Genomic DNA, 23,415 nt, shown 5'->3' with positions numbered 1-23,415 from the left:
CTTGGTATGGTTCCTTTCTTAAGGCAAGATTCAAGAATTAGATAATTTGAAATAGTTATGAAGAATTTTTCTGTAGTTTTGCCAAGATTTTTTCTCGAAGAACCAAACGGTACAAACACCAAGAAAAATGAGTACTCTCAGCAACCATCATTGAAAATCTCATCGACTGAACACATTTACCAATAAAGACATCCCGTTTTTTTTAATCAATCATGTCACAACATCAGGCGAAATAATTACGTTTTTAAAGGGCCGGTACCCATCTTTGTTTCTCTCGCTACAACTTTAATTTTCATGTAATCTTGTAATATATATATAGCTGTCCATTAGTCAGTACTAGCTTAGGAGTGCTACTTGTATTAGTTTGCATTTACTTTCTAGAGTCTATTTCAATTATGTACATTTATTTTCCATATTATGTATTTCCTCTATTCTCTCTTTTAGTTGTGTGTTTGTGGACTCCTTTAGAAGTTACGGATCAAGCCGGAAAAACAACAGATGGACAGATTCGCTTCGGCGATACACCTCAACAGATGGAAACAAATGCTTGACTAGCACCTTCAATCAATTGCATCGAACCCCACCGCCAACTAAGTTCCTACAGACACTATCGTCCCCATCAAAAATACAATTTTTCTTATCGAAAACCTTTAAACCTTCAACTCCAACATCTGCCAGCGACGTAACTCCAATTCGAATACTGTTGTTCACATTCTGCTCCTTTTTCATGTTGATGTAGATTCGTATCCTATTAGTCTGATTATAATTGATGAATCTTCGTGTATCAGCAACAACTTTTTAGCAGTTTAATAAAGTTCATGCAGGGTAAAAAAATACTTTTCAAAAAATTATCCTGGCGGGAGAGCAGGCATCCTCACCAACCTTGAGAATACATCATCCCGATCCATTGAACAGCATCACCTTGTGGCCCCAATCTCACAGCATCCACCCGACGCGCCATCATCTCACCTACAGCCATATACAAAATAATCAACATCTGATACACCTTAACATTACCGTCATAAATTTCCCCAATTTATTAAAGAAATCTCGTAAAATTCCTTTCTAACGATAATATCGGTATATCAGTTAGACAGACTCCAAAATCTATAAAAACCCTTTTTTTAGTGTTTCCAAAATCTCAATTTTGCTCATGATCCTTCTTCTTCCTACTCTCTTTGTCTTCCCAAGAAATCAACTCGAACAGGCTTTTGCTACAATGAATCCTCTTAATTCAGCAGAGTTGAATGCTCTCGTCTTTCGTTATCTCACTGAATCAGGTATGTTTTGTTCGTAGTTAGGGTTTTTTTGTTGTGTTTTAGGGTTTTGAATGGTTTAGTAATGATTAAGTTAAAGATATTGGAGTAGTTCTTGCTTGATTCTTGAAGATCAACTGCAAGTTTTGGAATTGTTAGGGTTTTAGGATTAAAATGGGAAGAAATTTAGTTAAATTTGGTGGAAATCTTGAATCTGAATTGCTCTTCACAAGTTTCACTAATTTTGATGAGTTAGGTGTAAATATTTTTAAGAACTGGTAAAGATATTGGAGTAGTTCTTAGTTTGGTTCTTGACAATGAACTGCAAGTTTTGGAATTGATAGGTTGCTGGGATTAAAATTGGAAGGAATTTAGTTGAATTTGGTCGAAATCTTGAATAACTTCTGACCTTTCCCCAAAATTTCGCTATTTTTTCTGTTTGAAGAGCTTTTCTAGAAGTTTGTTTGTTGAATTATCTTGTATTATGAAAATATTTGTACTACCCTCTTTCAGGTTTCACACACACAGCATTTGCATTGGGATATGAGGCAGGGTTGAACAAGAGTCCTATTGATGGAAATTTAATTCCACCAGGTTCACTTGTGAAAATTGTGCAGAAAGGACTTCAATATGTGGAGTTGGAAGTGAATGCGATGGAGGTATGTGCATGAATTGATTTTTGTATTTGATAAAATATGCTTTCTATTGTTACTTCAAAGATTTTAAGTTTATTTTTTTTAATCTTCTGGATGCTGATGGTTGCTTGCTTTTCAGAAGTGTGATTCAAGTGTTGATGATGATTTTTCATTTATACAACCTCTGGATCTTATAACCAAGGAAGTGCCTGAACTGCTGCAAATTGTAAAAGAAAAGAAAGCCAAAATTCAGAGACAGAGGGAGAGGAATGGAGGGAAATCTATGGGATTTGATCAAGAGCAACAACTGGAACACCAACGAGGAAACGAGAAGGTAAAACAAGGAATTGGCGGAAGGCCTGAAAAGGATAAGGAGAGGAAACCTAAGAAAAAGAAGCTAGTAAAGTGGAAAGACCAAGAAGCTAGTAAAGTGGAACTATCCACGCGTGTACCATGTTTGGCTAGTAAGATTCCTAGTTCTGATGTAACTGTCTTTGAAGGACATTCTTCTGAGGTTTGTTTTGGACACATTTTGTCTTTTAGTAGTACTTTTATTATTTCTTTCTACTTATCTTATATTTACCCCTTCAGGTTTTTGCTTGTGCGTGGGACCCAGTTGGTTCACTTCTCGCATCAGTGTAGGTATACGACACTCTGTCAGAACATATACATTTGATCATAATCTTAGAAAAATTATGTATGTGCCTTAGGGTTTTAGCTTGGACTTTAGATGACAAGTTAGTTATTAAACTTGAGACTGACAGATGGATCCGGTATCCATAGTGATTATTCAATACCTGTGCTTAAATGTCCTTCATTATACATTCTTCCATTTGTTCAGGTCGAAAGACTCCACAGCAAGGATTTGGACAATTTTGGATGGTCCTTGTGGCTCTAAGATGCAGAATGGGCGTCAAAATGAAATAGTGCTGGAACACTGTAAGGGTGACATGAATCAGACCACCCGGGATGTTACAGCGCTTGACTGGAATGTGAGTGTGATAATTTTTGTTGTTGCATACACTGAATAATCCCAACTTGATGTTAAGTACTGTTCTACTTCCGCATATGTATGTTATTGTTGGCGGGTTTGATATATTTACTGTTAAACTTTGACATTCAGGGAGAGGGGACATTACTTGCGACAGCTTCAGTAGATGCAAAAGCAAGGATATGGAGTAGAGATGGTACACTGTTTTGACAAGATTAATTTTTGTTTAATTCCAATTGCATTTTCTATAATATTAATAGGCAACCATGTTGCAGCACTGAGCTCATTGCTTTAAATGTTTTATCTTGTACTTCACCGGATTCCAGATAGTGATTATAGGTTGTTAGTGATTCGGTGCTTGCATTTGGAAGAGTTCAGCTTAGTGTGGTTAACGGTGATTTACACTTCCATGTGGGTATTGTGATTTCCTGGTATTGTGGAGTCTAAGTCAAATTCTAGGTTACTTGACTTTTACACCTGCTTTGCATTCAAATTGCTTATTAAGAAGTTTTCAGGGGAAAAATTCTAAGAAGATCTCCTAAATGATCAGTGGATAAAACCACTGAACTATACTGCATCGTATTGCTTTTACAAAGTCATATACTGACATTGTGTTGATTCATGACTTCAAAGAACTGGCTAGATTTTGTTCATTTTAGATGTTTAATTGCTACCTTTTCATCTTTTTATTCTAATCAGGAGAGCTAAGGGCCACCTTGAGCAATCATAGAGGGCCAATCCTCTGTATAAAATGGAACAAAGAGGGTAATAATCTTCTTACTGGAAGTTTCGATGGAACTGCTATTGTGTGGCGGTGGCGAATGGATACCTTAAGACGGACTCAAAAATTTGAATTTCACTCTGGTTAGTCCCTTAAATATTAATGTTCAAATTTTATCTGTTCTTCTCACTGTCCACCGGCCATGTCAAGATTAACGTCTGTATCTGTCATTGCAGATCGAGTCATGGATGTTGATTGGCGGGATTGCGACACATTTGCAACGAGCTCAGCTGACACCAAAATAAACGTTTGCAAGGTTGGAGAGAATCATCCTGTTAAAACCTTTTTGGGGCATAAGGTTTGTTATTCCTCAACTAATTTATTCTTTACTGTTCATTTTAAACCGCATCTATTTTGTATCGGTAATGAGTATTTCTGCTCTATCAAGGCTCCTTGACTTTTATTGTGCACTGGAGTTGACTCACAACGACTTGAAAAAATTGGCAAGATACTAGTTGGTTGTATACTTTTAGTAAGGTTGTGACTTGTATGGAGGAAGTGACCTGCTAGGTTCACCAAGTGTAAGAATCACGCAGTTACAAAGGGATTGGTTAAGCTACATAGTAAGTTAATCCTACCATAAGTAGTTCCTGTGAGTATATCTCTGTTCAGATCCCCGTGAAGCATCACTAATGAGCTGCTGAGCCTCTATTGTTTTATCTTGTTGCCAATATGTGCTTACATGGGCAATGGGTAGCCTTCTATTTAGGGTGCTGATAGTAAGTAGATGATCTATCCGAACTCATCATAGCTTTCGTGGCATTTGTTGGATGCTACTCCATTCAAATCATATTCTCTTGAAACATAATACCTGGCCTTTTTGTTTAAGAAAAAAAATAATATCCTTTATTTTACCTTTCCTAGAAGCGAGGAGGTTTGTATTTTGGTAATCCTTCTCATCGTCATGTAAGGAATCTATAAGTTGGATGACCTTCGAGAATCGGGAGCTTTACTTGAGGTTAAAGAGTTGGCTCCTCTTTTTCGTTAGGCAAGCATTATAAATAATGATGGATTCTCGTCCTCTTAGTTATCCGTAGGATTTACCTAATGTGTTATATACATCCTACTATGCTGCTGTATCATGCAGCTCCTTTGCTGTTTTTCATAGGCTATATGTTGGTGTAAGCAATCTTTAATGGGTTTCTTTCAGTTTCAACAATGTTGGAATTTGAAAGTAATTAGTGAGTATATCCTGATAATAATGAAATAGCATATCAGTGGTTCTATATAAGTTGGAAAAGATGATGCCAGGATTTGAGGTTATTCTCTTATCTGAAATGTTCGTTGGTTGCACTTGTTTAATATTAGTATTGATCTAATTCTCCCTCTGTTCTATTTCAGGGAGAGGTCAATTCTGTAAAATGGGATGCATCTGGTTCTCTGTTGGCTTCTTGCTCTGATGATGGCACGGTAAAGGTAATTTCTGCAAATATTTGTCCCAATATTATGTATTTAATCTCTTAATAGAAGCAGGACATAGATGTCTTTTGCTTGGATTGGTTAATTGTTTAATTGTCATTCAGGACTATTGGATTTCATACATCCCTGCTTTCCTTATTTCCTTGATCAGTGTTTATAGTATAAATATGTTCTCACATTTCTTAGCCTTTTCTAGTCATGGAATTTCACGATCCGTAATCTATTTAATTTTTCCAATGCAGATTTGGAGTATAAATCAAGATGAGTACGTCCATGACTTAAAGAAGCATACCAAGGTCCTGCCTAATCATTTTCTGACATGGTTACTAATTCATTATTATGTGTCAGTATTATTGGTATCATTTCCTCACAAGTGTCTCACAAGCATAGACTTGGGGTTTTCAGGAGGTATATGCTGTTAAATGGTGCCCTACTGGTCCTGGAACAAGCAACCCTAACCAGTCTCCTATACTAGCAAGGTATAAGCAGCAACATCAGTTGTTTTTTTTCCCATTCAACTGTAGGACACGTTTGAGGTGGACAAACTCGTTATCCCGCTCATAACATCTGATGAGTGTTAAACTCATATTCTCCAGACTGTTGTAAAAGAACCATTGCTGCTCTAGATTCTTTTAGTAGAAGATAAAACTTTTTTGCCGCCATAGTTTCACTGAAATAGTTCATCATGTTGACAGTGCATCGTATGACACAACAATAAAACTATGGAATGTAGAAGCTGGAACCCTTCTCAGAAGCTTAAATGACAGGTATGAACCAGCAAAATATCTATCTCTTTGAGACCATGATTTTGGTAATACTGCCGTAGCTAGAGATGATTTTGATCCTTTTCTTTTTGATAACTTTGCTAACTATGCTCTTTGTTTTTTGATTATATATATGGCTTACTTGTTGCTCTAATCATGTTCAGGGGTCCTGTTTACTGTGTTTCATTCAGCCCAAATGGAGAGTTTTTGGCAAGCGGAACTTTGGGTAACGTTAACATCTGGTCAGTGAAGGAAGGGAGAATTGTGAAAACATACCAAGGGAGGGGTAGCATATTTGAAGTCTCCTGGAATAAGGAAGGTACCAAGATTGCTGCATGTTTTCAAAACAGGGTGTGTGTCATGGATGTGAGAATGTAGCAAGATACTTTGCTGCTTTGAAACGTCAGAACAAGTGCTTCCTTCCAAAAAGAAATATAGGCAAATGTCTGTACAGGTTTTAATAGTATTAATAACTGAAGAGTTTGTAAAAAAAACAATCAAAAAGTTTGAATACCAAAATTACAGTTTACTGCAATGTTCTGGACAAATTTTGATTCAGATGGAACCCAAGTTCGGGAAGAATCACACACTTCACCAATAATCCCCACAAGAGCATGATCCATCAACAAAATGGTGAAACCGATTGCGGTCCCTAACAACAATCTTTCGACTCGTAATCTTTGAAATAAGTTTGGTCACAGTATGGCAGTCTGAACAAACTCTGAGGTTTTTCACAATTTTAATTGGAGTTCCAGGCTGAGTACTGATGAGACCAAATGCAATGGCAAGCTTCTCACTATGCACACTAAGAACTTTCTTTCTGCCTCTCCTACATCATATAGTACTATGTCTGTTTGTGGAATATATCCATGAGCTTTTAATCGTAAATTCAACTCCTGCAACATATTGTAAATTTCTTTTCTCTTTAGATGTTTTACGTCCCCGGCGAGAAATTCATGAACCTTGTTATTCACTTCAATTGAGCTGCACCCTGGTTCCTTCTGAACTTCGCGGTCCTTCATCAGTGTTCTCATCCTTGCAACTCCATCCCAATTTCCTGCTGCAGCATACATATTTGAAAGGAGAATGTATGTTCCCGAGTTTGCTAGACCTCTATCGACAAGGGATTGGGCAATATGTTCTCCAAGAGCGATGTTCCCATGGAGCTTACAAGCACCAAGTAGCGTTCCCCAAAGAACAGGATCTGGATCAATTTGCACACCTTTAACAAGCTCATATGCTTCATCCAAAATCCCTGCCCGACCTAGAAGATCAACCATACAGCCATAATGCTCAATCTTGGGTTCAATTCCATGTTCCACTTTCATTGATTGGAAAAAAGCTCGCCCCTCAGCAACTAATCCGGCGTGATTACAAGCATGCAAAAGACCTATGTAAGTTATATCAGATGGGTGAAATCCCAACTCACACATTTGCGAATATAACTCTAATGCTTCCCGGCTGAATCCGTGGATTGCGTACCCGACAATCATAGCATTCCAAGCTATGACATCTTTATTCATAATCATATCAAATACCACACGAGCATCCTCCACACTTCCACATTTACAGTACATGTCGATCAATGCAGTTCCAACATGTGCGTTGAGCCGAATCCCAATACTATCAATGTAAGAATGCATCCATCTACCCGATTCCAATGCACCAAGCTGCCCGCAAGCAGATAATACAGTGACTTCATTAGGCTTACATTTTGCCCACAACATTCGCCTAAACAAAGCCAAAGCTTCATTAGAATCACCATTTTGAGTATATCCATCAATCATTACATTCCAACAAACAACATCCCTCTCTTCCATCCCTTCAAACAGTTTACGAGCACCACCAACTTTTCCATGTTTCACATTGCAAGTGATCATAGCCGTTAAAGAGACTAAACTCATCTCAGGCATAGTATCAAACAACTGACTAGCAGATATTATATCCCCACCGCGCGCATAAACATCCAATAGAGCAGTTCTGACATACACATCAGAATCCAGTCCAAACTTTATGGCTTGGGAATGAAGTGCTTTACCTGGTTTAAGAGGACATGATTTTAAGATAGAGGAGAATGTAAATGGATTCGGGTCGACCTCATTTTCGAGCATTCGGCTGAAGAGAAGAAGCGCTTGCTGATGGAGGCCATGGAGTGTATGAGACTGGATGATTGAGGTCCAGTAGAAGACATTAGGGTTATCAGTAAGATTGAAAAGAGAAACAGAATAATTGAGTTTTCCTAGAGATGAGTAAGAGCGTTGGAGCTTGAAATTCAAGATTGGATGACGCTCTAATCCGTTACGGAGAAGAGCGGCGTGAATTTGGAGGACTTGGATGGATTTCGATTTTTCGATGAGGAATGTGGCTCGGTCGGGTGGTAAAAAATGATGATTATGGGAAGATGGGAGAGGTGTTGAGGTGGTGGAGATAGCCGGAAAAGGGACAGGTGTAGACATGGTGGTATTGTACTTCGATTTAACAGAATTTAAACTCAACTATCTCCAACTAAACTTTTCCTTCCAACATGTCATTTTTATTGGGCCGACCGATCGGAGGGCCGGATGGAGGGAGTATTTTTATGGCCATTTTTTTTTTTTGGTAAAATGGAGCCTCACGCAATCATGCAATTTCATAAAATGATTGGAAATCTTTGGTGTTCATGGTTACTTTTTCACTTGACACAATTGTTTTTTTTTTTAAGCAACGGCCTTCAAAGAGGCTAATGATCCTCCTCAACAGATGGCAAGAGCCAAACTGGAGGAGCAAACCAGTACATAGAGGACTTGTGAGTTTTAGCCCATTGAAAAAGCTCATGGGCAACCGAATTATAATAACGAGGTTGAAAAGTAAACAAACAAACAACTAAACTAGAAGAGAAAAGTTGAACATCCTTAAAAAATAGTATCAGTTCTAGAATAATCGGCATCAAAGTCGCCAGCTGAAAATTGTTCGATGAGATTCTTAGCATCACTTTCAATGATGATATATGTGAGCTTCTGCTCCATAGCTTTCTTCAAAACTGTCCAAATAGCTCTGGCTTCAGCTTCTTCAGCAGAGTTTACTTCAAAAATTATAGACGCACAAAAGGAGGCTTTGCTAGCAAAATCCCTCATCACATAGCCTGCACCATTGTTCCCAGATAAATCATCATAGGCGCCATCAGTATTGCATTTCATCCAGCCAATAGAAGGGGGCATCCATTTGTCACAATACACAATAGATATAATGAGAGAGATATGCAGATTATGCCTCCTAGTTAAAAGCATGGCTCTAGCTCTATGAAAGACAGCCAAATGAGTTTCTTTAATATTTTGAAAAACCAGACAACTCCCACTTCTCCAAAGAGACCAAAGGATAAAGACAAATAAACATTGAGCTTCATCAGGAAGCTTAGAGACAGGATCAACCAGCTAGAACATAATCTAATCCAGATTGGAGTTATTACTAAAGGCCTGAGTATTAGCACATAAAGAAAAAATAAACCAGACATGACTAGTAAGAGGACAAAGGACTAAAGCACGCATAACAGATTCATGAGGGTCATTATATCTAGAACAATCAAAGGTATGCATATGCATTCTAGTATTCACAACAGTCCTAGCTGGTAGGGAAATTCTAGCAGCTTTCCAGGTAAAAACTTGAATTCTGTAAGGAACTCTAATTTTCTAAATGCACTTCCACAGAGTACTACATGGGGAGGTCCTAAGTCCTCTAAGTCCCAAGTAAGCAGATTTAGAGGAAAATCTTCTATTCTTTGAAAGTTCTCAAGCCCTCCTATCAGGAGTGCATAGATGGCTTAAGGGAATAGTGATAATCTTCTTAACAAAAGCATCGTCAAAGTGGCTGTTTAGTCTATTAACATCCCAAGATCTAGTGACATAATTAATAAACTAAGAGACTTTGATATTTGGGTCAGGTGGAACAAGAGGATTAGGTGTGGCAGATCCCAAAGATGGAATCCATTTATCACACCAAAAGTCAATGAACTGACCATATCCAATAATCCAAGAAATAAAAGGTTTGATTAACTCTTTTATAGCATGCAAACACTTCCAAGTCCAAGAATATTTATCAGAACATTTAACATTTAAGAAATCAGTCCTAGGAAAGTATTTAACTTTAAGAATATTAGCTAACATGCAGTTTAGATTCCCAATAATTCTCCAGGCATTTCTAGATAGCATGGCCAGATAATTTAACTCAGATTTCCTAAATCCAAGACCACCTTCAGATTTAGGACAACAAAGAATATCCCAACCCAGCAGATGTAGTTTCCTATCTTTTAGGTCAAGAGTTTCTCCCCACCATAACTTGCAGAAATGGGAATCCATTTTTCTGCACAGATATTTAGGGATTAGGAAATCCCCCATTTGGTGAAGGGCATCAACGGCTTGACCTAAAACGTAATTCTTAACTTCATAGTGTAATACTCTACTTTTAAACTTAAACATCGAAGGGTCTTAATAAAATTTATTTCCATATAGGCTGAAACACAACATGAAACATGTATTCGACACATTCCCTCTTTAATGGATGAAAGCAACAACATGAAAATAAAAGTTTACTTGTACAGTACTATAGATGATCATGCATGTGATAGTGATAAGGGTGTTCATTATCATCTCAATCAGAGTGTTCCTGATCTTCTGCTGCATCTGGAGCTACTTTATCTCTCTTTCTGCTACCCAGTGCAGTTTCTGTAACAAGAGACTTAATTGATTTCGCAACAATCTTGCAAATCTCAAGTTTGATTCTATTACCTCTTCTTGGTGGACTACTCATCACTCTCCTGTTCTCTACCAATTCCCCACGGTTGATTATTCCTCCGTTTTCCATTTTGGTTCAATTATTTGGTTCTAATGTGTGGGAACGTATGCACGTATGTAATCAAAGAAGAAAATTAATGAGCTTATTGTCACCAGCTCTCTTCTAGAGAGGGAGAGAGAGAAAGAGTAAGAAGTATAACATTTAATAAGAGTAGTTCTAGCATCCTGAGACAGAATCTTATGAAGCCAAATAGAGATTCCGGCATCAACGGCTTGGAGAATTCCCATATGGGTTTGGATTTTAGAGCCTTGAAAAAAAGTATGGGTGCCTAGGTATTTTTCTCCTAAGTCCCTATTTTTTTTATCTCCAAAATATCATAAAGATGTTTCTTTAAAGATTCAGGAATTTTTTTACTAAATAGAATTCAAGACTTATCAAAATTGATTTCTTGGCCAGAGGACAAGCAGTACTTCTGAAGGTACTCTTTGATAGTCTGGAAATCCCTGGAAGTAGCTTTAGAAAATAGTAAGGAATCATAAACAAATAAAATATGTGTCATTGCAGGAGCATCTTAACACACTTTTATTCCTTCAACCAAACCTTTCATAGAGAAAACATCAATATAAGAAGATAGAGCCTCAGAGCAAATAATATAGAGGTAAAGGGACAGGGGGTCTCCTTGTCTTAGGCATCCCTCGGGTTTTATGAGCCATGTAGGGCTACCATTAATAAGAATAGAATAAGAGACAGAGGAAACACATTGAAGTATGAGATTGATCCAATGGTCAGAAAGACCCATCTTAATTAAAACTTTCTCAAGAAAATACCATTTCATCTTATCATAAGCTTTAGACATGTCAAGTTTTATGGCAGCAATGCCTTCATAAAAGGTTTCAATATGTTAACCAGAGTTTTAGAGAGGATCTTCTAAATAAAGTTACAAAACCCTATAGGTCTAAATTGAGAGACCAACTTAGCATGGGGAACTTTAGGAATAAGAGAAATGTTGGTGTGATTAAAAACTTTAGTTATATGCCCAGTTCTAAACAAGATCTGGGTCATATCAATGACAGCTTCACCAACAATATCCCAATGCTTTTGGTAAAACAGACCAGTGAAACCATCAGGGACAGGGGCCTTTTCCCCCCCATTTGGAAAACAACATTTTTTTATCACCTCAGCAGTTAAAGGAGTATTCAGATGAGAATTGTCAGTATCTGAGAATTTAACAGAAACATCTTGAAGAATCTCATCCTGACACTGTTGAGGGTGAGAGGAGTAAAGAGTTTTAAAGTAGTCTACAAAGGAAGTTCCAATACTATTTCTATCAGTTAGAATAGTACCAGAAGAGTCTTTAATCCAACTAATGACATTTCTTTTTCTTCTGAAAAGAGTGACTCTATGAAAATAGAGAGAATTTCTATCTCCTTCCATAAGCCACACCTCTCTAGATTTATCCTTCCAGTATAGTTCCTCTAAATTATAGAGATATTCCAATCTGGCTTTAATTCTGGAAATGGAGTTATAGTCAGTTGGACTGGAAGTTTGAACTCCAGCAAGTTCCTCTCTAGTAGAAGAGATACTGGTTTGTATATTGCCAAAGGAGGATTTATTCCAATTGTGAAGGCCTTTCTTAGTATTTAAAAGTTTAGCTATAAGCTTATAGGTAGGGGATCCCGCCACATTGACAGACCAAGAATTAGCTATTATATCTCTACAGGTAGGATCCTAAATCCACATGGCCATAAAATTAAAGGTTCTTGACATACAAATATCCTCAAAGTTGAAACCAACTTATCTTTGGGAGGCAGATTGGCTTAAAGTCTTCAATTAAGTTGAAGCAACTCTTAGGATGTAAAAGACGTCAGCTAAGGGAATCCATTTCGCAAAGTCCTGCTGGGATTCAAGAGGCATAAGTAGCGCGACTGTAACTAAATTGTTGTGACGGTTTAATTCGGTCTTAACTGCATTCCAGTCCGAAGTTCTGATAGTAGGCCAGTGTCTGTAGCTGCTTAATACAGTTTTGTATTTAAGTATGGATTAGGTCCTGAGGTTTTTCTGCATTTGTGGTTTCCTCGTTAACAAAATTTCTGGTGTCTATGTTATTTCTTTTCCGTATTATAGTATCTATCTTTATAATTTAAATATCACAGGTTGTACGTTAAAATCAATTCAAGTAGATAAGTCCATCGCAATTGTTGGATACGACTTGATTGATTCTTGGATATTGATATTTGTAATCGTCCAAGTACTCTCACGGTATAATCAGGTCAAGGACTAGTTTTCGTATCATTCCGATTGTGAGAGAAAGAGATAAGATCTTCATAGCTTTCCTGATTGACATTCGTTAAGTTGAACTCTCGAAATTATATCTGAGTTTAGTCCTGAAAAAGCGGGGGTACAACAACCACACCCAATAATTCGTTTGGAAATATGTATGGACTAACTCCAATATACTTTCAAGAGAATCAACTAGACAGTCATACTCAATCTTAAGAAAATTATATCAAAGATTTAAATCTCAATCTCTCAATTCAATCCGCAATCAAACAAATAGAAATTTGTGAGACCGATTAAATATAAGAAATAACTCGGACGGTATCAAAAACCAAGATCCAAGTATCAATCAGTTTAATCAACAACCCAAAGGTCGGATTCAAAATTGATTGAACTTACATATAACCTGTGATATTTCAATTATATAAGAATATAATGCGGAAAAGAAATAACACATATACCAGAAATTTTGTTAACGAGGAAACCGCAAATGCAGAAAAACCCCGGGACCTAGTCCAGAATAAACACACACTGATTATCAGTTGTTACACCAATTTCCTACCTATTCGGACTAGATGTAATACTTACTTCAGCACTTGTAGAACTCCTAGCAGAATACCGATTCTCTTTAGAAATTCTTCACGCAAATATTCTAGCAGAACCCAAGGTTCTCTTTAGAAGATACACCAATACGATTGATACGATTTGATATTTTGTTTGCAAAAAACACCGGTTTGATTTCCCTTTAGATGTGAATCAAGGTTTTGGAAATCTTATGTTTATTTTGATAAAAATAATTACTAGGTAAAAGTAATATCAAAACAAACGTGTAGATTATGGATTATTATAATCTTCAATAAAGAAAGAGAAACCTAATTATTCTACCACAAGAACAACTAGAATAAATCTAGAGATATCTTGTTTAAAAATTCTCAAGGATTTTTACGAAATGCCTCAAAAGAAGTTTTCTAGTCTCCGATTTCGACTAACAAGTGTTGGTATACGATCGGAAACTGAAATCTACCAAAACCCAGGGTCTATGATCAACAACTCTTGAATGGTTTTATATCAGAAGAGAAAACCTTAGAATAGACAAGAGGTGAAAAACCTAGATTACAAGTTGTATAATCAATCACGAAGATTTAATCCAACTTGGCTTTGTGATCCCCAATACAAAGACTTTTATCTCACCCTTGTTCACGAAGAACAGAAGACATGGAAACAACCTGCAAAGCTTACGCCAATTTTCCAAAGGGGATGAAAACGTGTAAACTCATGAACCCTTTATTTATAGTGAAAAGTTAGCTTGAAAACTAAGCTAGGGTTTAGGCTATTTTCCTTTTTCAAGACTCTCCTAATTGTGGGATTCTTTCCTAAGTTACAAATATTATGCATAAATAATTAAATAAATAATTAATTAGCAAGTATTTCTTTATGTGAATAAATTACATTTGAACTTAGGAAGGAATTAAAAGTTATCACAAACACTTTAATATAGTAATCAAATATGTTTGGATTAATAGCCATCCTTCCTAGACAAGGAAACATCACCAACTTCACCAAAAATAGCTTTTAGTCACGTAATTGGGCCCAAGTCCGTGAACTATTACAAATAGCCCATGGGTTGTTTCCTACTAACGAACTTAAATAAATCACTCATAACTTCATCGTTATAACTCGGAATTGAGTGATTCTTGGCTCGTTGGACTCGTAAGCACATTCATTATAACGTGAGATTATTTATAAGGATAAAGGTTATTGTCTCCAAGGTCATGAATCAAATAACCTCAAGCATATATACATAAATGTACATTTACCGTCATTGGAATTGTTCCATAGAGTGAGCATTTATCTTGATAGATTAGAAAGGTAGAATTGAACAAGAATCCAAATGAAATCAATCACATACCTTTATTGATGAAGTACTTGTTGATGTATTCTTGTAGTCTTCAATCTTCAATATTCATCCTTTAAGGATAGCTTCGATTCAACTTCTTAGACCTAAATCATGAATGCATTTTGGCAACTAAAAATGACAACTAACTTGACATACCAACGCTAGTGGGTTCAACCGAGCAGTGCTCTAAAAATCTCCCCCTTTGTTAATTTTAGTGACAAAACCATTTTACATATGGATTGTACTTGACAAAACCAAAATCCTACATGCTTGATTTCTTTGGTTCTTCAACTATGAGTGTGCTCATCCTATACTTGTTGAAGATCCATCATAGTATTATTACAAAGCTTCAAAGTTCAATTGTATATCAACTTTGACAATAACACGGTGATATGTATCACCCCCCCTTAGTCAATACTTCATCTCAACATGAAAACCACTCCCGCTTACATAATGATCCGTAAACCATATGTATATGTAGTTTGAACTACAATAATTCTCCCCTTTTTGTCAATATAAATTGGCAAAGGTACGAAAAACTTGTGGGATCATAATGAAATTTCCATAGAGGAACTTCTTGACCAAAGGAAAACATATCAACTTATTTAGATGATATCACAGAGTCGATACTTAGTGACTTCATCAAGGAGTTTATTAAGATACAAGTTAACCCCTACATGTTCCACAACCGCTTATCCCCTCAAAGATATAGCAATTAAGCACAAGTTCATTTAAGAACTCTCCCCCATAAGATGTCAATCCCGAAAGAACAACAAGAGTGACCTTACACAGAGATAAGGATTTATATATTGGATTTTAGAAAACCCTACAAGGAGATAGAGTTAAGAACCAATCATTGAAAGTCTCTCATGAGATCATGTTACTAGAAACAATAGAACTATATCATGGTAACAATACACAATATATAATCATGAAGATCATGTATTGTGATCATATTTTCTAAGATACACACTTGTATACACAAGAATTGATATGATTAGAAGAAGAATAACCTTTTCCATAAGGATTTACACCAAGAATGGTTACCATAAGAGTATGAAAAAGATTCTTTGACAATAAAAACCAACATCCATGGAATTGATTATTGCTTCTAACCTGTTATACATAAGAATTTCAATCACACCTCAAGTTAGGTAATTAAGAATCATACGCGTGGTATTCAACCATATTCTCCTTCACCATAACTAGTTCAAATGACTCAAATGAACTAGTTAGAGAGTTGTTCAATTGCAAGGAAATCTTATGCAACTACACAAGAAAAAATCGAAGCAAAAACGATTTGATTCACTCGAATCGGTTCATGAACTTTATAGCCACGGTTTGCAAAAGCATTCCTTAGTTTATTTAAACATGAGTTCAAGAACAATCGTTTTTAAATATAACCAACTCAAGTTCGCGGACTTAAGTTCCTGGAAGGAGTTCACAAACTCCAGCAGAAATTCTCGGGTTTGAGAACTTCGCCAGTTCGCGGACTGCGTTCGCGGACTTATCTCATGCACTACTCCGGTTTACTTGATCAACAAAGTTCGCAAACTTTGGTTCAATCAATAAGGACTTATACATATATGTGTTTCCACAACAATGCTTATATCCTCCGAATGGTTATATAGTCTAAACTCTCATTTCAATCATTGAAACATTCTCATAGGACGTTATATAGTTGTTATTCACAAACCATTTTTCATCAGAGGAATTTTCAAAGTGATTGAAACATAACATGACTTTTGTCATTAGGTAAAGATGAATTTTGGTAAAGTGAAAGCTTACCAACACATATTTCGAGAAATATGTAAGCGAGTTAGACTCAGCTTGAAACAATAAATTGTTTCACCTATTCAAAAATTACCAAACAACCCCAATTCTTTTGCAATCTTCACCGCATTTACTGGGGCTTATTGGTGAGGATGCACTTTCAATACAATTAGGTTGTGTTGAGGTGAACGAAATCTTGCTCACCACAGATATTCGAAACAAAATCATGCACAGACTCTAGGAATTTAACAACTTCCTTGAAACCTTCAATAATTGTTCCATACCTTTTTAAGATGTTATCCCTTGTCGAACTCTTGTCTGGGAGATCCTTCTTAGTAGTACTCGTTGTTTTATTGATCTTCTTTGGTACCCATTTCTGAGTAGCTTTTGGAGTAACGTATTTATTTTTCTCCCCAAAAAAATTATGAAATTTCTTAGAGGGAATATTAGAAGAACTGATATTATGACACTCAGGTTTTCTCCAGTTTGGAACATCAGATCTTGTTATCTTAACAGAGTCAGATATGGTTTTATCTCGTTTAAGAAATCTGCAATTCCTTTGCAAGTGACCTGGTTTTCCACAATAAAAACAACGTTTAGTTGAATGGAAAAATTTATGTTTAGTGTTACCTGAATATGTATGTTCTTGCTTTGGAACTTGACAGGATTTCCTCTTTTCATTATCAGCAGTTGATAGAGATACTTTATTTTTGTCAACCGTGGAAGGTTTTAGTTGAGAAGAATCTTTAGCTTTGATAGATTTTATCTCTTTGCAAATTCTAGGAGCGTCTATTCCTTCATAGCCCAATCCTCGTGTATCACGATGAATTCTATATGCTCCCAATATCGAGGTTAATTTATCTGAGTTGCTATTTCTAGACAAACTCTCTTTTAAGCTCGAGTTTTCTTCTTCCAAACTTTTGACCTTCTCAAGCGCAATAACTAGATCATTCTTGGATGATTCACATTGAAATTTGAGATCTTATCGTTCTGAATCAAATAACAAGTTCATCTCAATGTTTTCCAAGTTATCTAGCTTTGCTTGAAGAATAATTTCCCGATCACGACCTTCAGCAATTTCTTCTTTAAACTTTCGTATTTCGTTGAGATAATCTCTTGCACCACTAGAATCAAATTGGTCTTGCAAGTCTTTATTTCGACTATGAAGTCTGTCATATTTAATTTTCTCACTGAAAATGGTGCTTTCAGCAGCCGAGAGTTTTTGATGACATTCTTTAAGAAGATTATTAGCAACTAGATCATCATGGAACACTTTTTCATCAGAATCGGAATCAGTATCCGAAAGAATTTTTCCAGAAGCTAATGCAACCTCGCCTGCCAACTCTTGGGGATTATAAAATTCAGGTCCATCATCAAGAGTAGGAAAAACTGCTGCATATGCCGATTGTCTACGGGTCCAGCTAGGACATACTGAATACAAGTGTCGGAAACCACGACAGTTATAACATTGTACATCATCATTATGAGATTTTGCACTTTTAGAAAAACTCTTTTTCCTGTCTCTCAAGAATTTTCTAAATTTTCGTGGAGTAACATCCTTAGTATCTGCCGAACCAGATTTATCCTTAGAGGATTCAGAATTGTTTGCAGCTTTAAGAGAAATCACCTCTTTTCTAGATGCGTGTTCTTTATCAAAGATCTTTAAATTTCCAACAAGAGTATTTCTGGAGAGTGTAGAAATATTGTTTGCTTCTTCAATGGCATGTTTCTTAGACTCGTATCTTGATGGTAGACACCTGAGAATTTCGCACACAATATCTTTCTCCAGAATAGTTCTTCCTAACGCAAATAAGGAGTTAACTATTTGAGAAAGTCTTTGGTTAAACTCATCAAAGGTTTCATCATCATACATGCGAAGGTTTTCCCAGTCAGATGCTAGGTTTTGAAGCCTCGTTTCTTTTTCCGCGACATTCCCTTCAAATACGGTTTCTAAGATATCCCAAGCATCTTTAGACTTATTACACGTAGTCACGTGGTGCTGAAGATCTGGGGTAATGGCATGGATGATAGCATTTAATCCTTAAGAATTTTGCTTTGCAGCAAGAATCACAAGATCAACATATTTACCAATATCCTTTGCAACAGTTGCACCGCCTACTGTAACTAATGGAGGATTATAGCCATTAACAATACGAACCCATGATTGAAAATCTCGCGATTTAATAAAAGAACGCATAAAAATTTTCCACCATAAATAGTTCGTGCCATCGAAGACTGGTGGTACGTTTATAGAGATAACACTTTTGTCCATAACGATCAGATTGCTTCAAACACAGACTTATGAGGTCTTAGCGTGTTTGCCTGCTCTGATACCAATTGAAAAAGCGGGGGTACAACAACCACACCCAATAATTCGTTTGGCAATCTGTATGGACTAACTCCAATATACTTTCAAGAGAATCAACTAGACGGTCAGACTCAATCTTAAGAAAAGTATTTCAAAAAGTTATATCTCAATTTCTCAATTCAATCCGCAATCAAACAAATAGAAATTTGTGAGTCCGATTGAATATAAGAAATAACTTGGACGGTATCAAAAACCAATATCCAAGTATCAATCAATTTAATCAATAACCCAAAGGTCGGATTCACAATTGATTGAACTTACGTACAACCTGTGATATTTCAATTATATAAGAATATAATGCGGAAAAGAAATAACACAGACACCAGAAATTTTGTTAACGGGGAAACCGTAAATGCAGAAAAACCCGAGACTTAGTCCAGAATAGACACACACTGATTATAATCTGTTACACCAATTTCCTACTACCTATTCGGACTAGATGTAATACTTACTTCAGCACTTGTAGAACTCCTAGCAGAATACCGATTCTTTTTAGAAATTCTTCACGCAAATCTTCTAGCAGAACCCAAGGTTCTCTTTAGAAGATACACCAACACGATTGATACGATTTGATATTTCGTTTGCACAAAACACCGGTTTGATTTCCCTTTAGATGTGAATCAAGGTTTTGGAAATCTTATGTTTATTTTGATAAAAACAATTACTAGGTAAAAGTAATATAAAAAAACGTGTAGATTAGGGATTATTATACTCTTCAATAAATAAAGAGAAACCTAATTATTCTACCACAAGAACAACTAGAATAAATCTGGAGATATCTTGTTTAAAACTTCTCAAGGATTTTTACGAGATGCCTCAAAAGAAGTTTTTCTTTCTAGTCTCCGATTTTGATTAACAAGTGTTGGTATACGATCAGAAACTGAAATCTATCAAAACCTAGGGTTTATGATCAACAACTCTTGAATGGTTTTATATCAGAAGAGAAAACCTTAGAATAGACAAGAGGTGAAAAACCTAGATTACAAGTTGTATAATCAATCACGAATATTTAATCCAAATTGGCTTTGTGATCCCCAATACAAAGACTTTTATCTCACTCTTGTTCACGAAGAACAGAAGACATGGAAACAACCTGCAAAGCTTACGCCAATTTTCCAAAGGGGATGAAAACGTGTAACTCATGAACCGTTTATCTATAGTGAAAAGTTAGCTTGAAAACTAAGCTAGGGTTTAGGCTATTTTCCTTTTTCAAGACTCTCCTAATTATGGGAGTCTTTCCTAAGTTATAAATATTATGTATAAATAATTAATTAGCAAATATTTATTTATGTGAATAAATCACATTTTAACTTAGGCAGAAATTAAAAGTTATCACAAACACTTTAATATAGTAATCAAATATGTTTGTATTAATATCCATCTTGCCTAGACAAGGAAACATCACCAACTTGACCAAAAATAGCTTTTAGTCACGTAATTGGGCCCAAGTCCGTGAACTATTACAAATAGCCCATGGATTGTTTCCTACTAACGAACTTAAATAAATCACTCATAACTTCATCGTTATAACTCGGATTGAGTGATTCTTGGCTCGTTGGATTCGTAAGCTCATTCACTATAACATCAGATTCTTTATATGGATAAAGGTTATTGTCTCCAAGGTCATGAATAAAATAACCTCAAGCATATATATACATAAATGTACATTTACCGTCATTGGAATTGTTCCATAGAGTGAGCATTTATCTTGATATATTAGAAAGGTAGAATTGAACAAGAATCCAAATGAAATCAATCACATACCTTTATTGATGAAGTACTTGTTGATGTATTCTTGTAGTCTTCAATCTTCATTCTTCATCCTTTAAAGATAGCTTCGATTCAACTTCTTAGACCTAATGTAGTCCGAAACTATCTTTAGTATGCTAAATCAAGAATGCATTTTGGAAACTAAAATCGACAACTAACTTGACATACCAACACTAGTGGGTTCAACCGAGCAGTGCTCTAACAAGTCCATACAAGTTGCCTTAGAAAAATTTGATGGTGTATTTTGGTACCCCCACGTTTTCAGTTGGTATCGGAGCAGGCAAACACGCGAAAGACCTAATAAGTATGTGTTTGAAGCAATATGATATTATGTACGAACATATTATCACTAATAGAATATCACCAGTTCAAAATCAACCAGATTATTTTAATCAAAGTTTGAATCCAACAACTCAGGAAACTTTCTGTAATAGGGCAAAAATTGATTCCGGAAGAAAAAAAAGTAAAAGTGGCTAGGTTGATAGAGAACGAGTCTAAACCCTAAACAAATGTACTGCACATGAGTACTTTATATTCGAGAGATCAATCTGTACAATTATGTCCTAAACCAAGAAATGGTCGTTTCAGTCTTGCTTCGGTCACAAAATGAAGGAGGATGGTTGATTTTAGGGAGGGAAGCAGAGAAGCTGTTGAGATCAGAGAGACATGCTCTGTAAGATGTGACTGTTTATGACTTATCTCAGAAATTGGAACTTGCTTGTAAAATGGAAGCTGTAAGTTCTTTGCATTCTATGGAAATTTGTGTTGATTGTTAATTAAATAGATTAAAAATCTATTAATATCAAGTCATAGTCGAACACCCTGATCTCATAGGAAGTGGAAGTAGTTGAGTAGTGAAGAGGTGGAGATCGTGTGAAAGTTGAAAACCCTGGGGGTACACCACCAACTTTTCCTAGGCAATCTGTATTGACAAACTCAACACAACTACGAGAGTAAAAACTCAATCAAGGAAATTTCTAGAGTTATATCTCTATCTCTCTTGTGATTAGAAGGTTCACAGAATTGGATCTGTGAACCTAATTACAAAGTGTCTAGAGTTATATCTCTATCTCTCTTGTGATTAGAACGTTTACAGAAATGGATCCGTGAACCTAATTACAAAGAGAGTTCTTGGACGGTACCAAAGACCAATCTCCAAGGATCAATCAAGTCGTATCCAACAAACTAGGTCAGACGTATCTATTGTGATTGATCAACACACAACCTGTGATATTTCAATTATAAAGATAAACAATATAATGCGGAAAAAGAAATAAGACAAACACCATAAATTTTGTTAACGAGGAAACCGAAAATGTAGAAAACCCCGGGACCTAGTTCAGACTAAACAGAAAACTGTATTAAGCCGATGACTCCGCGCAATTGATTCTCTTAGATGATGTCACACCAAATAAGAGTTACTTCAACTCAATTGAAGACTTTAAACCAAATCTGCCTCCCACAGACTAAGCTTACATAATTGATTTCCTGATTTACAATTGAAACAGGTGATCAAACTAAACTAGGATCAAGATGATGAAAATCGATAGCATTTTGACAAAAGTTTAGCTATCCTCAAAATCCGGATTTATGCAACCCGAAGTGCATCCTAAATTATTATTCACCTCACAAGTATAAAACTTGTGGAATCACAAAGTTGAGACGAAGAGAACTTTGTGATTTCTATCTATCTTGTTCAAGTGATAAATCAACAATCGAACAAGATCAAGATACTCAAATTATCATGATAAAAGATAACTAAACCTGGCTTCACGAATCCCAATGAGGTCTTTAATAGTCTCTAAACCCTAAAAGGGTTTCTGGAGAGGACGAATCTAGATACAACTAAGATACACCAAAAAGTAGTGTCAGGATTTAAAGATCCCAGTTGCCAAGAGCCCTTATATAGACATTCAAAGTATAGGTTGCTTTAGGTTTAAGCTAAGATAACTTTGGAACCAAGCAAACAATATTCACCCTTAGATGAAAACTCTAAATGTCATTCACATAAACAAGATATACACTCTTGTTAGGTAAACAGTAAACGAACCATGTACAAACACTATGTCCAACATGGTTAGCCGAAACTATCCGGTTTGAACTTAAAAGCTTAACACTCAGTTTCACGAACACAAAGACATTGATCTTGAGTCACAATCATGTGATTAAATAAGTCTAATGTTTTTATAGCGAATTGATCAAATGCAAATCATCTCATAGAAATAATTTAATCTCAATTGAATCATAATCAACATAGTTGGTAAATGCAAAGTACATGTACATGAGTCGTTCGTGAATCAGTTGAGTCATGGTACGCGGACTGGTTTGCAAACTTATGAGCAAAGCCAATTTCCGGAGTTGACAGAAATTTTTCAGTTCACGTACCGGTTTGCAAACTTGGGTGCAAAACTGAGTTTCGAAGTTGATATAACTTTTTCAGTTTGCAAACTGGTTTGTAAACCTTTAGACTTTACCGGTTTCGGAGTTCACAGAACCTTTTCAGTTTGCATATCGGTTTGGGTACTAAACTGGTTCAGGAACATAGATTTGTATTGGTTCGCATACCGGTTTGAATTAAACCTGGTTCCCTTACCACAGTTCCAAAATGGTTTGCATAAGAATATGCATACCTATCCGGATCACAAAACAAACCGATTTTCCCATGATGTGCATACGAATATGCGTATCACACAAATCTGTAAGTCGATATATAGCTA

The 23,415-nt window shown here is 36.1% G+C and overlaps 1 protein-coding gene and 1 pseudogene across 1 annotated transcript; one reads left to right on the top strand and one right to left on the bottom strand.

The window, feature by feature from the left end:
• The first annotated feature begins 1,084 nt into the window (after positions 1 to 1,084).
• LOC113289190 (WD40 repeat-containing protein HOS15-like) lies at positions 1,085 to 6,381 on the top strand. The gene is made up of 13 exons (XM_026538386.1): positions 1,085 to 1,280; positions 1,770 to 1,915; positions 2,031 to 2,405; positions 2,483 to 2,529; positions 2,733 to 2,883; positions 3,015 to 3,078; positions 3,582 to 3,746; positions 3,840 to 3,961; positions 5,005 to 5,079; positions 5,325 to 5,378; positions 5,488 to 5,561; positions 5,778 to 5,849; positions 6,011 to 6,381. The coding sequence occupies exons 1-13, from the start codon at positions 1,154 to 1,156 to the stop codon at positions 6,222 to 6,224; spliced, it is 1,686 nt and encodes a 561-aa protein (XP_026394171.1). The 5' UTR covers positions 1,085 to 1,153; the 3' UTR covers positions 6,225 to 6,381.
• On the bottom strand, positions 6,376 to 8,302 carry LOC113291457 (annotated as a pseudogene).
• Between the last annotated feature and the right edge of the window lie 15,113 nt (positions 8,303 to 23,415).

This window comes from Papaver somniferum, chromosome 6, assembly GCF_003573695.1.
Source record: "Papaver somniferum cultivar HN1 chromosome 6, ASM357369v1, whole genome shotgun sequence".
Taxonomy (NCBI): Eukaryota; Viridiplantae; Streptophyta; class Magnoliopsida; order Ranunculales; family Papaveraceae; genus Papaver; species Papaver somniferum.
This window is presented reverse-complemented; position numbering and strand designations above follow the sequence as displayed.

Coding starts and splice junctions, on each gene's coding strand:
- LOC113289190 (XM_026538386.1), top strand. CDS start 1,154: ATGATCCTTCTTCTTCCTACTCTCTTTGTCTTCCCAAGAAATCAACTC. Junction 1,916..2,030: donor TGGAAGTGAATGCGATGGAG/GTATGTGCATGA, acceptor CTTGCTTTTCAG/AAGTGTGATTCAAGTGTTGA. Junction 5,562..5,777: donor CAGTCTCCTATACTAGCAAG/GTATAAGCAGCA, acceptor TCATGTTGACAG/TGCATCGTATGACACAACAA.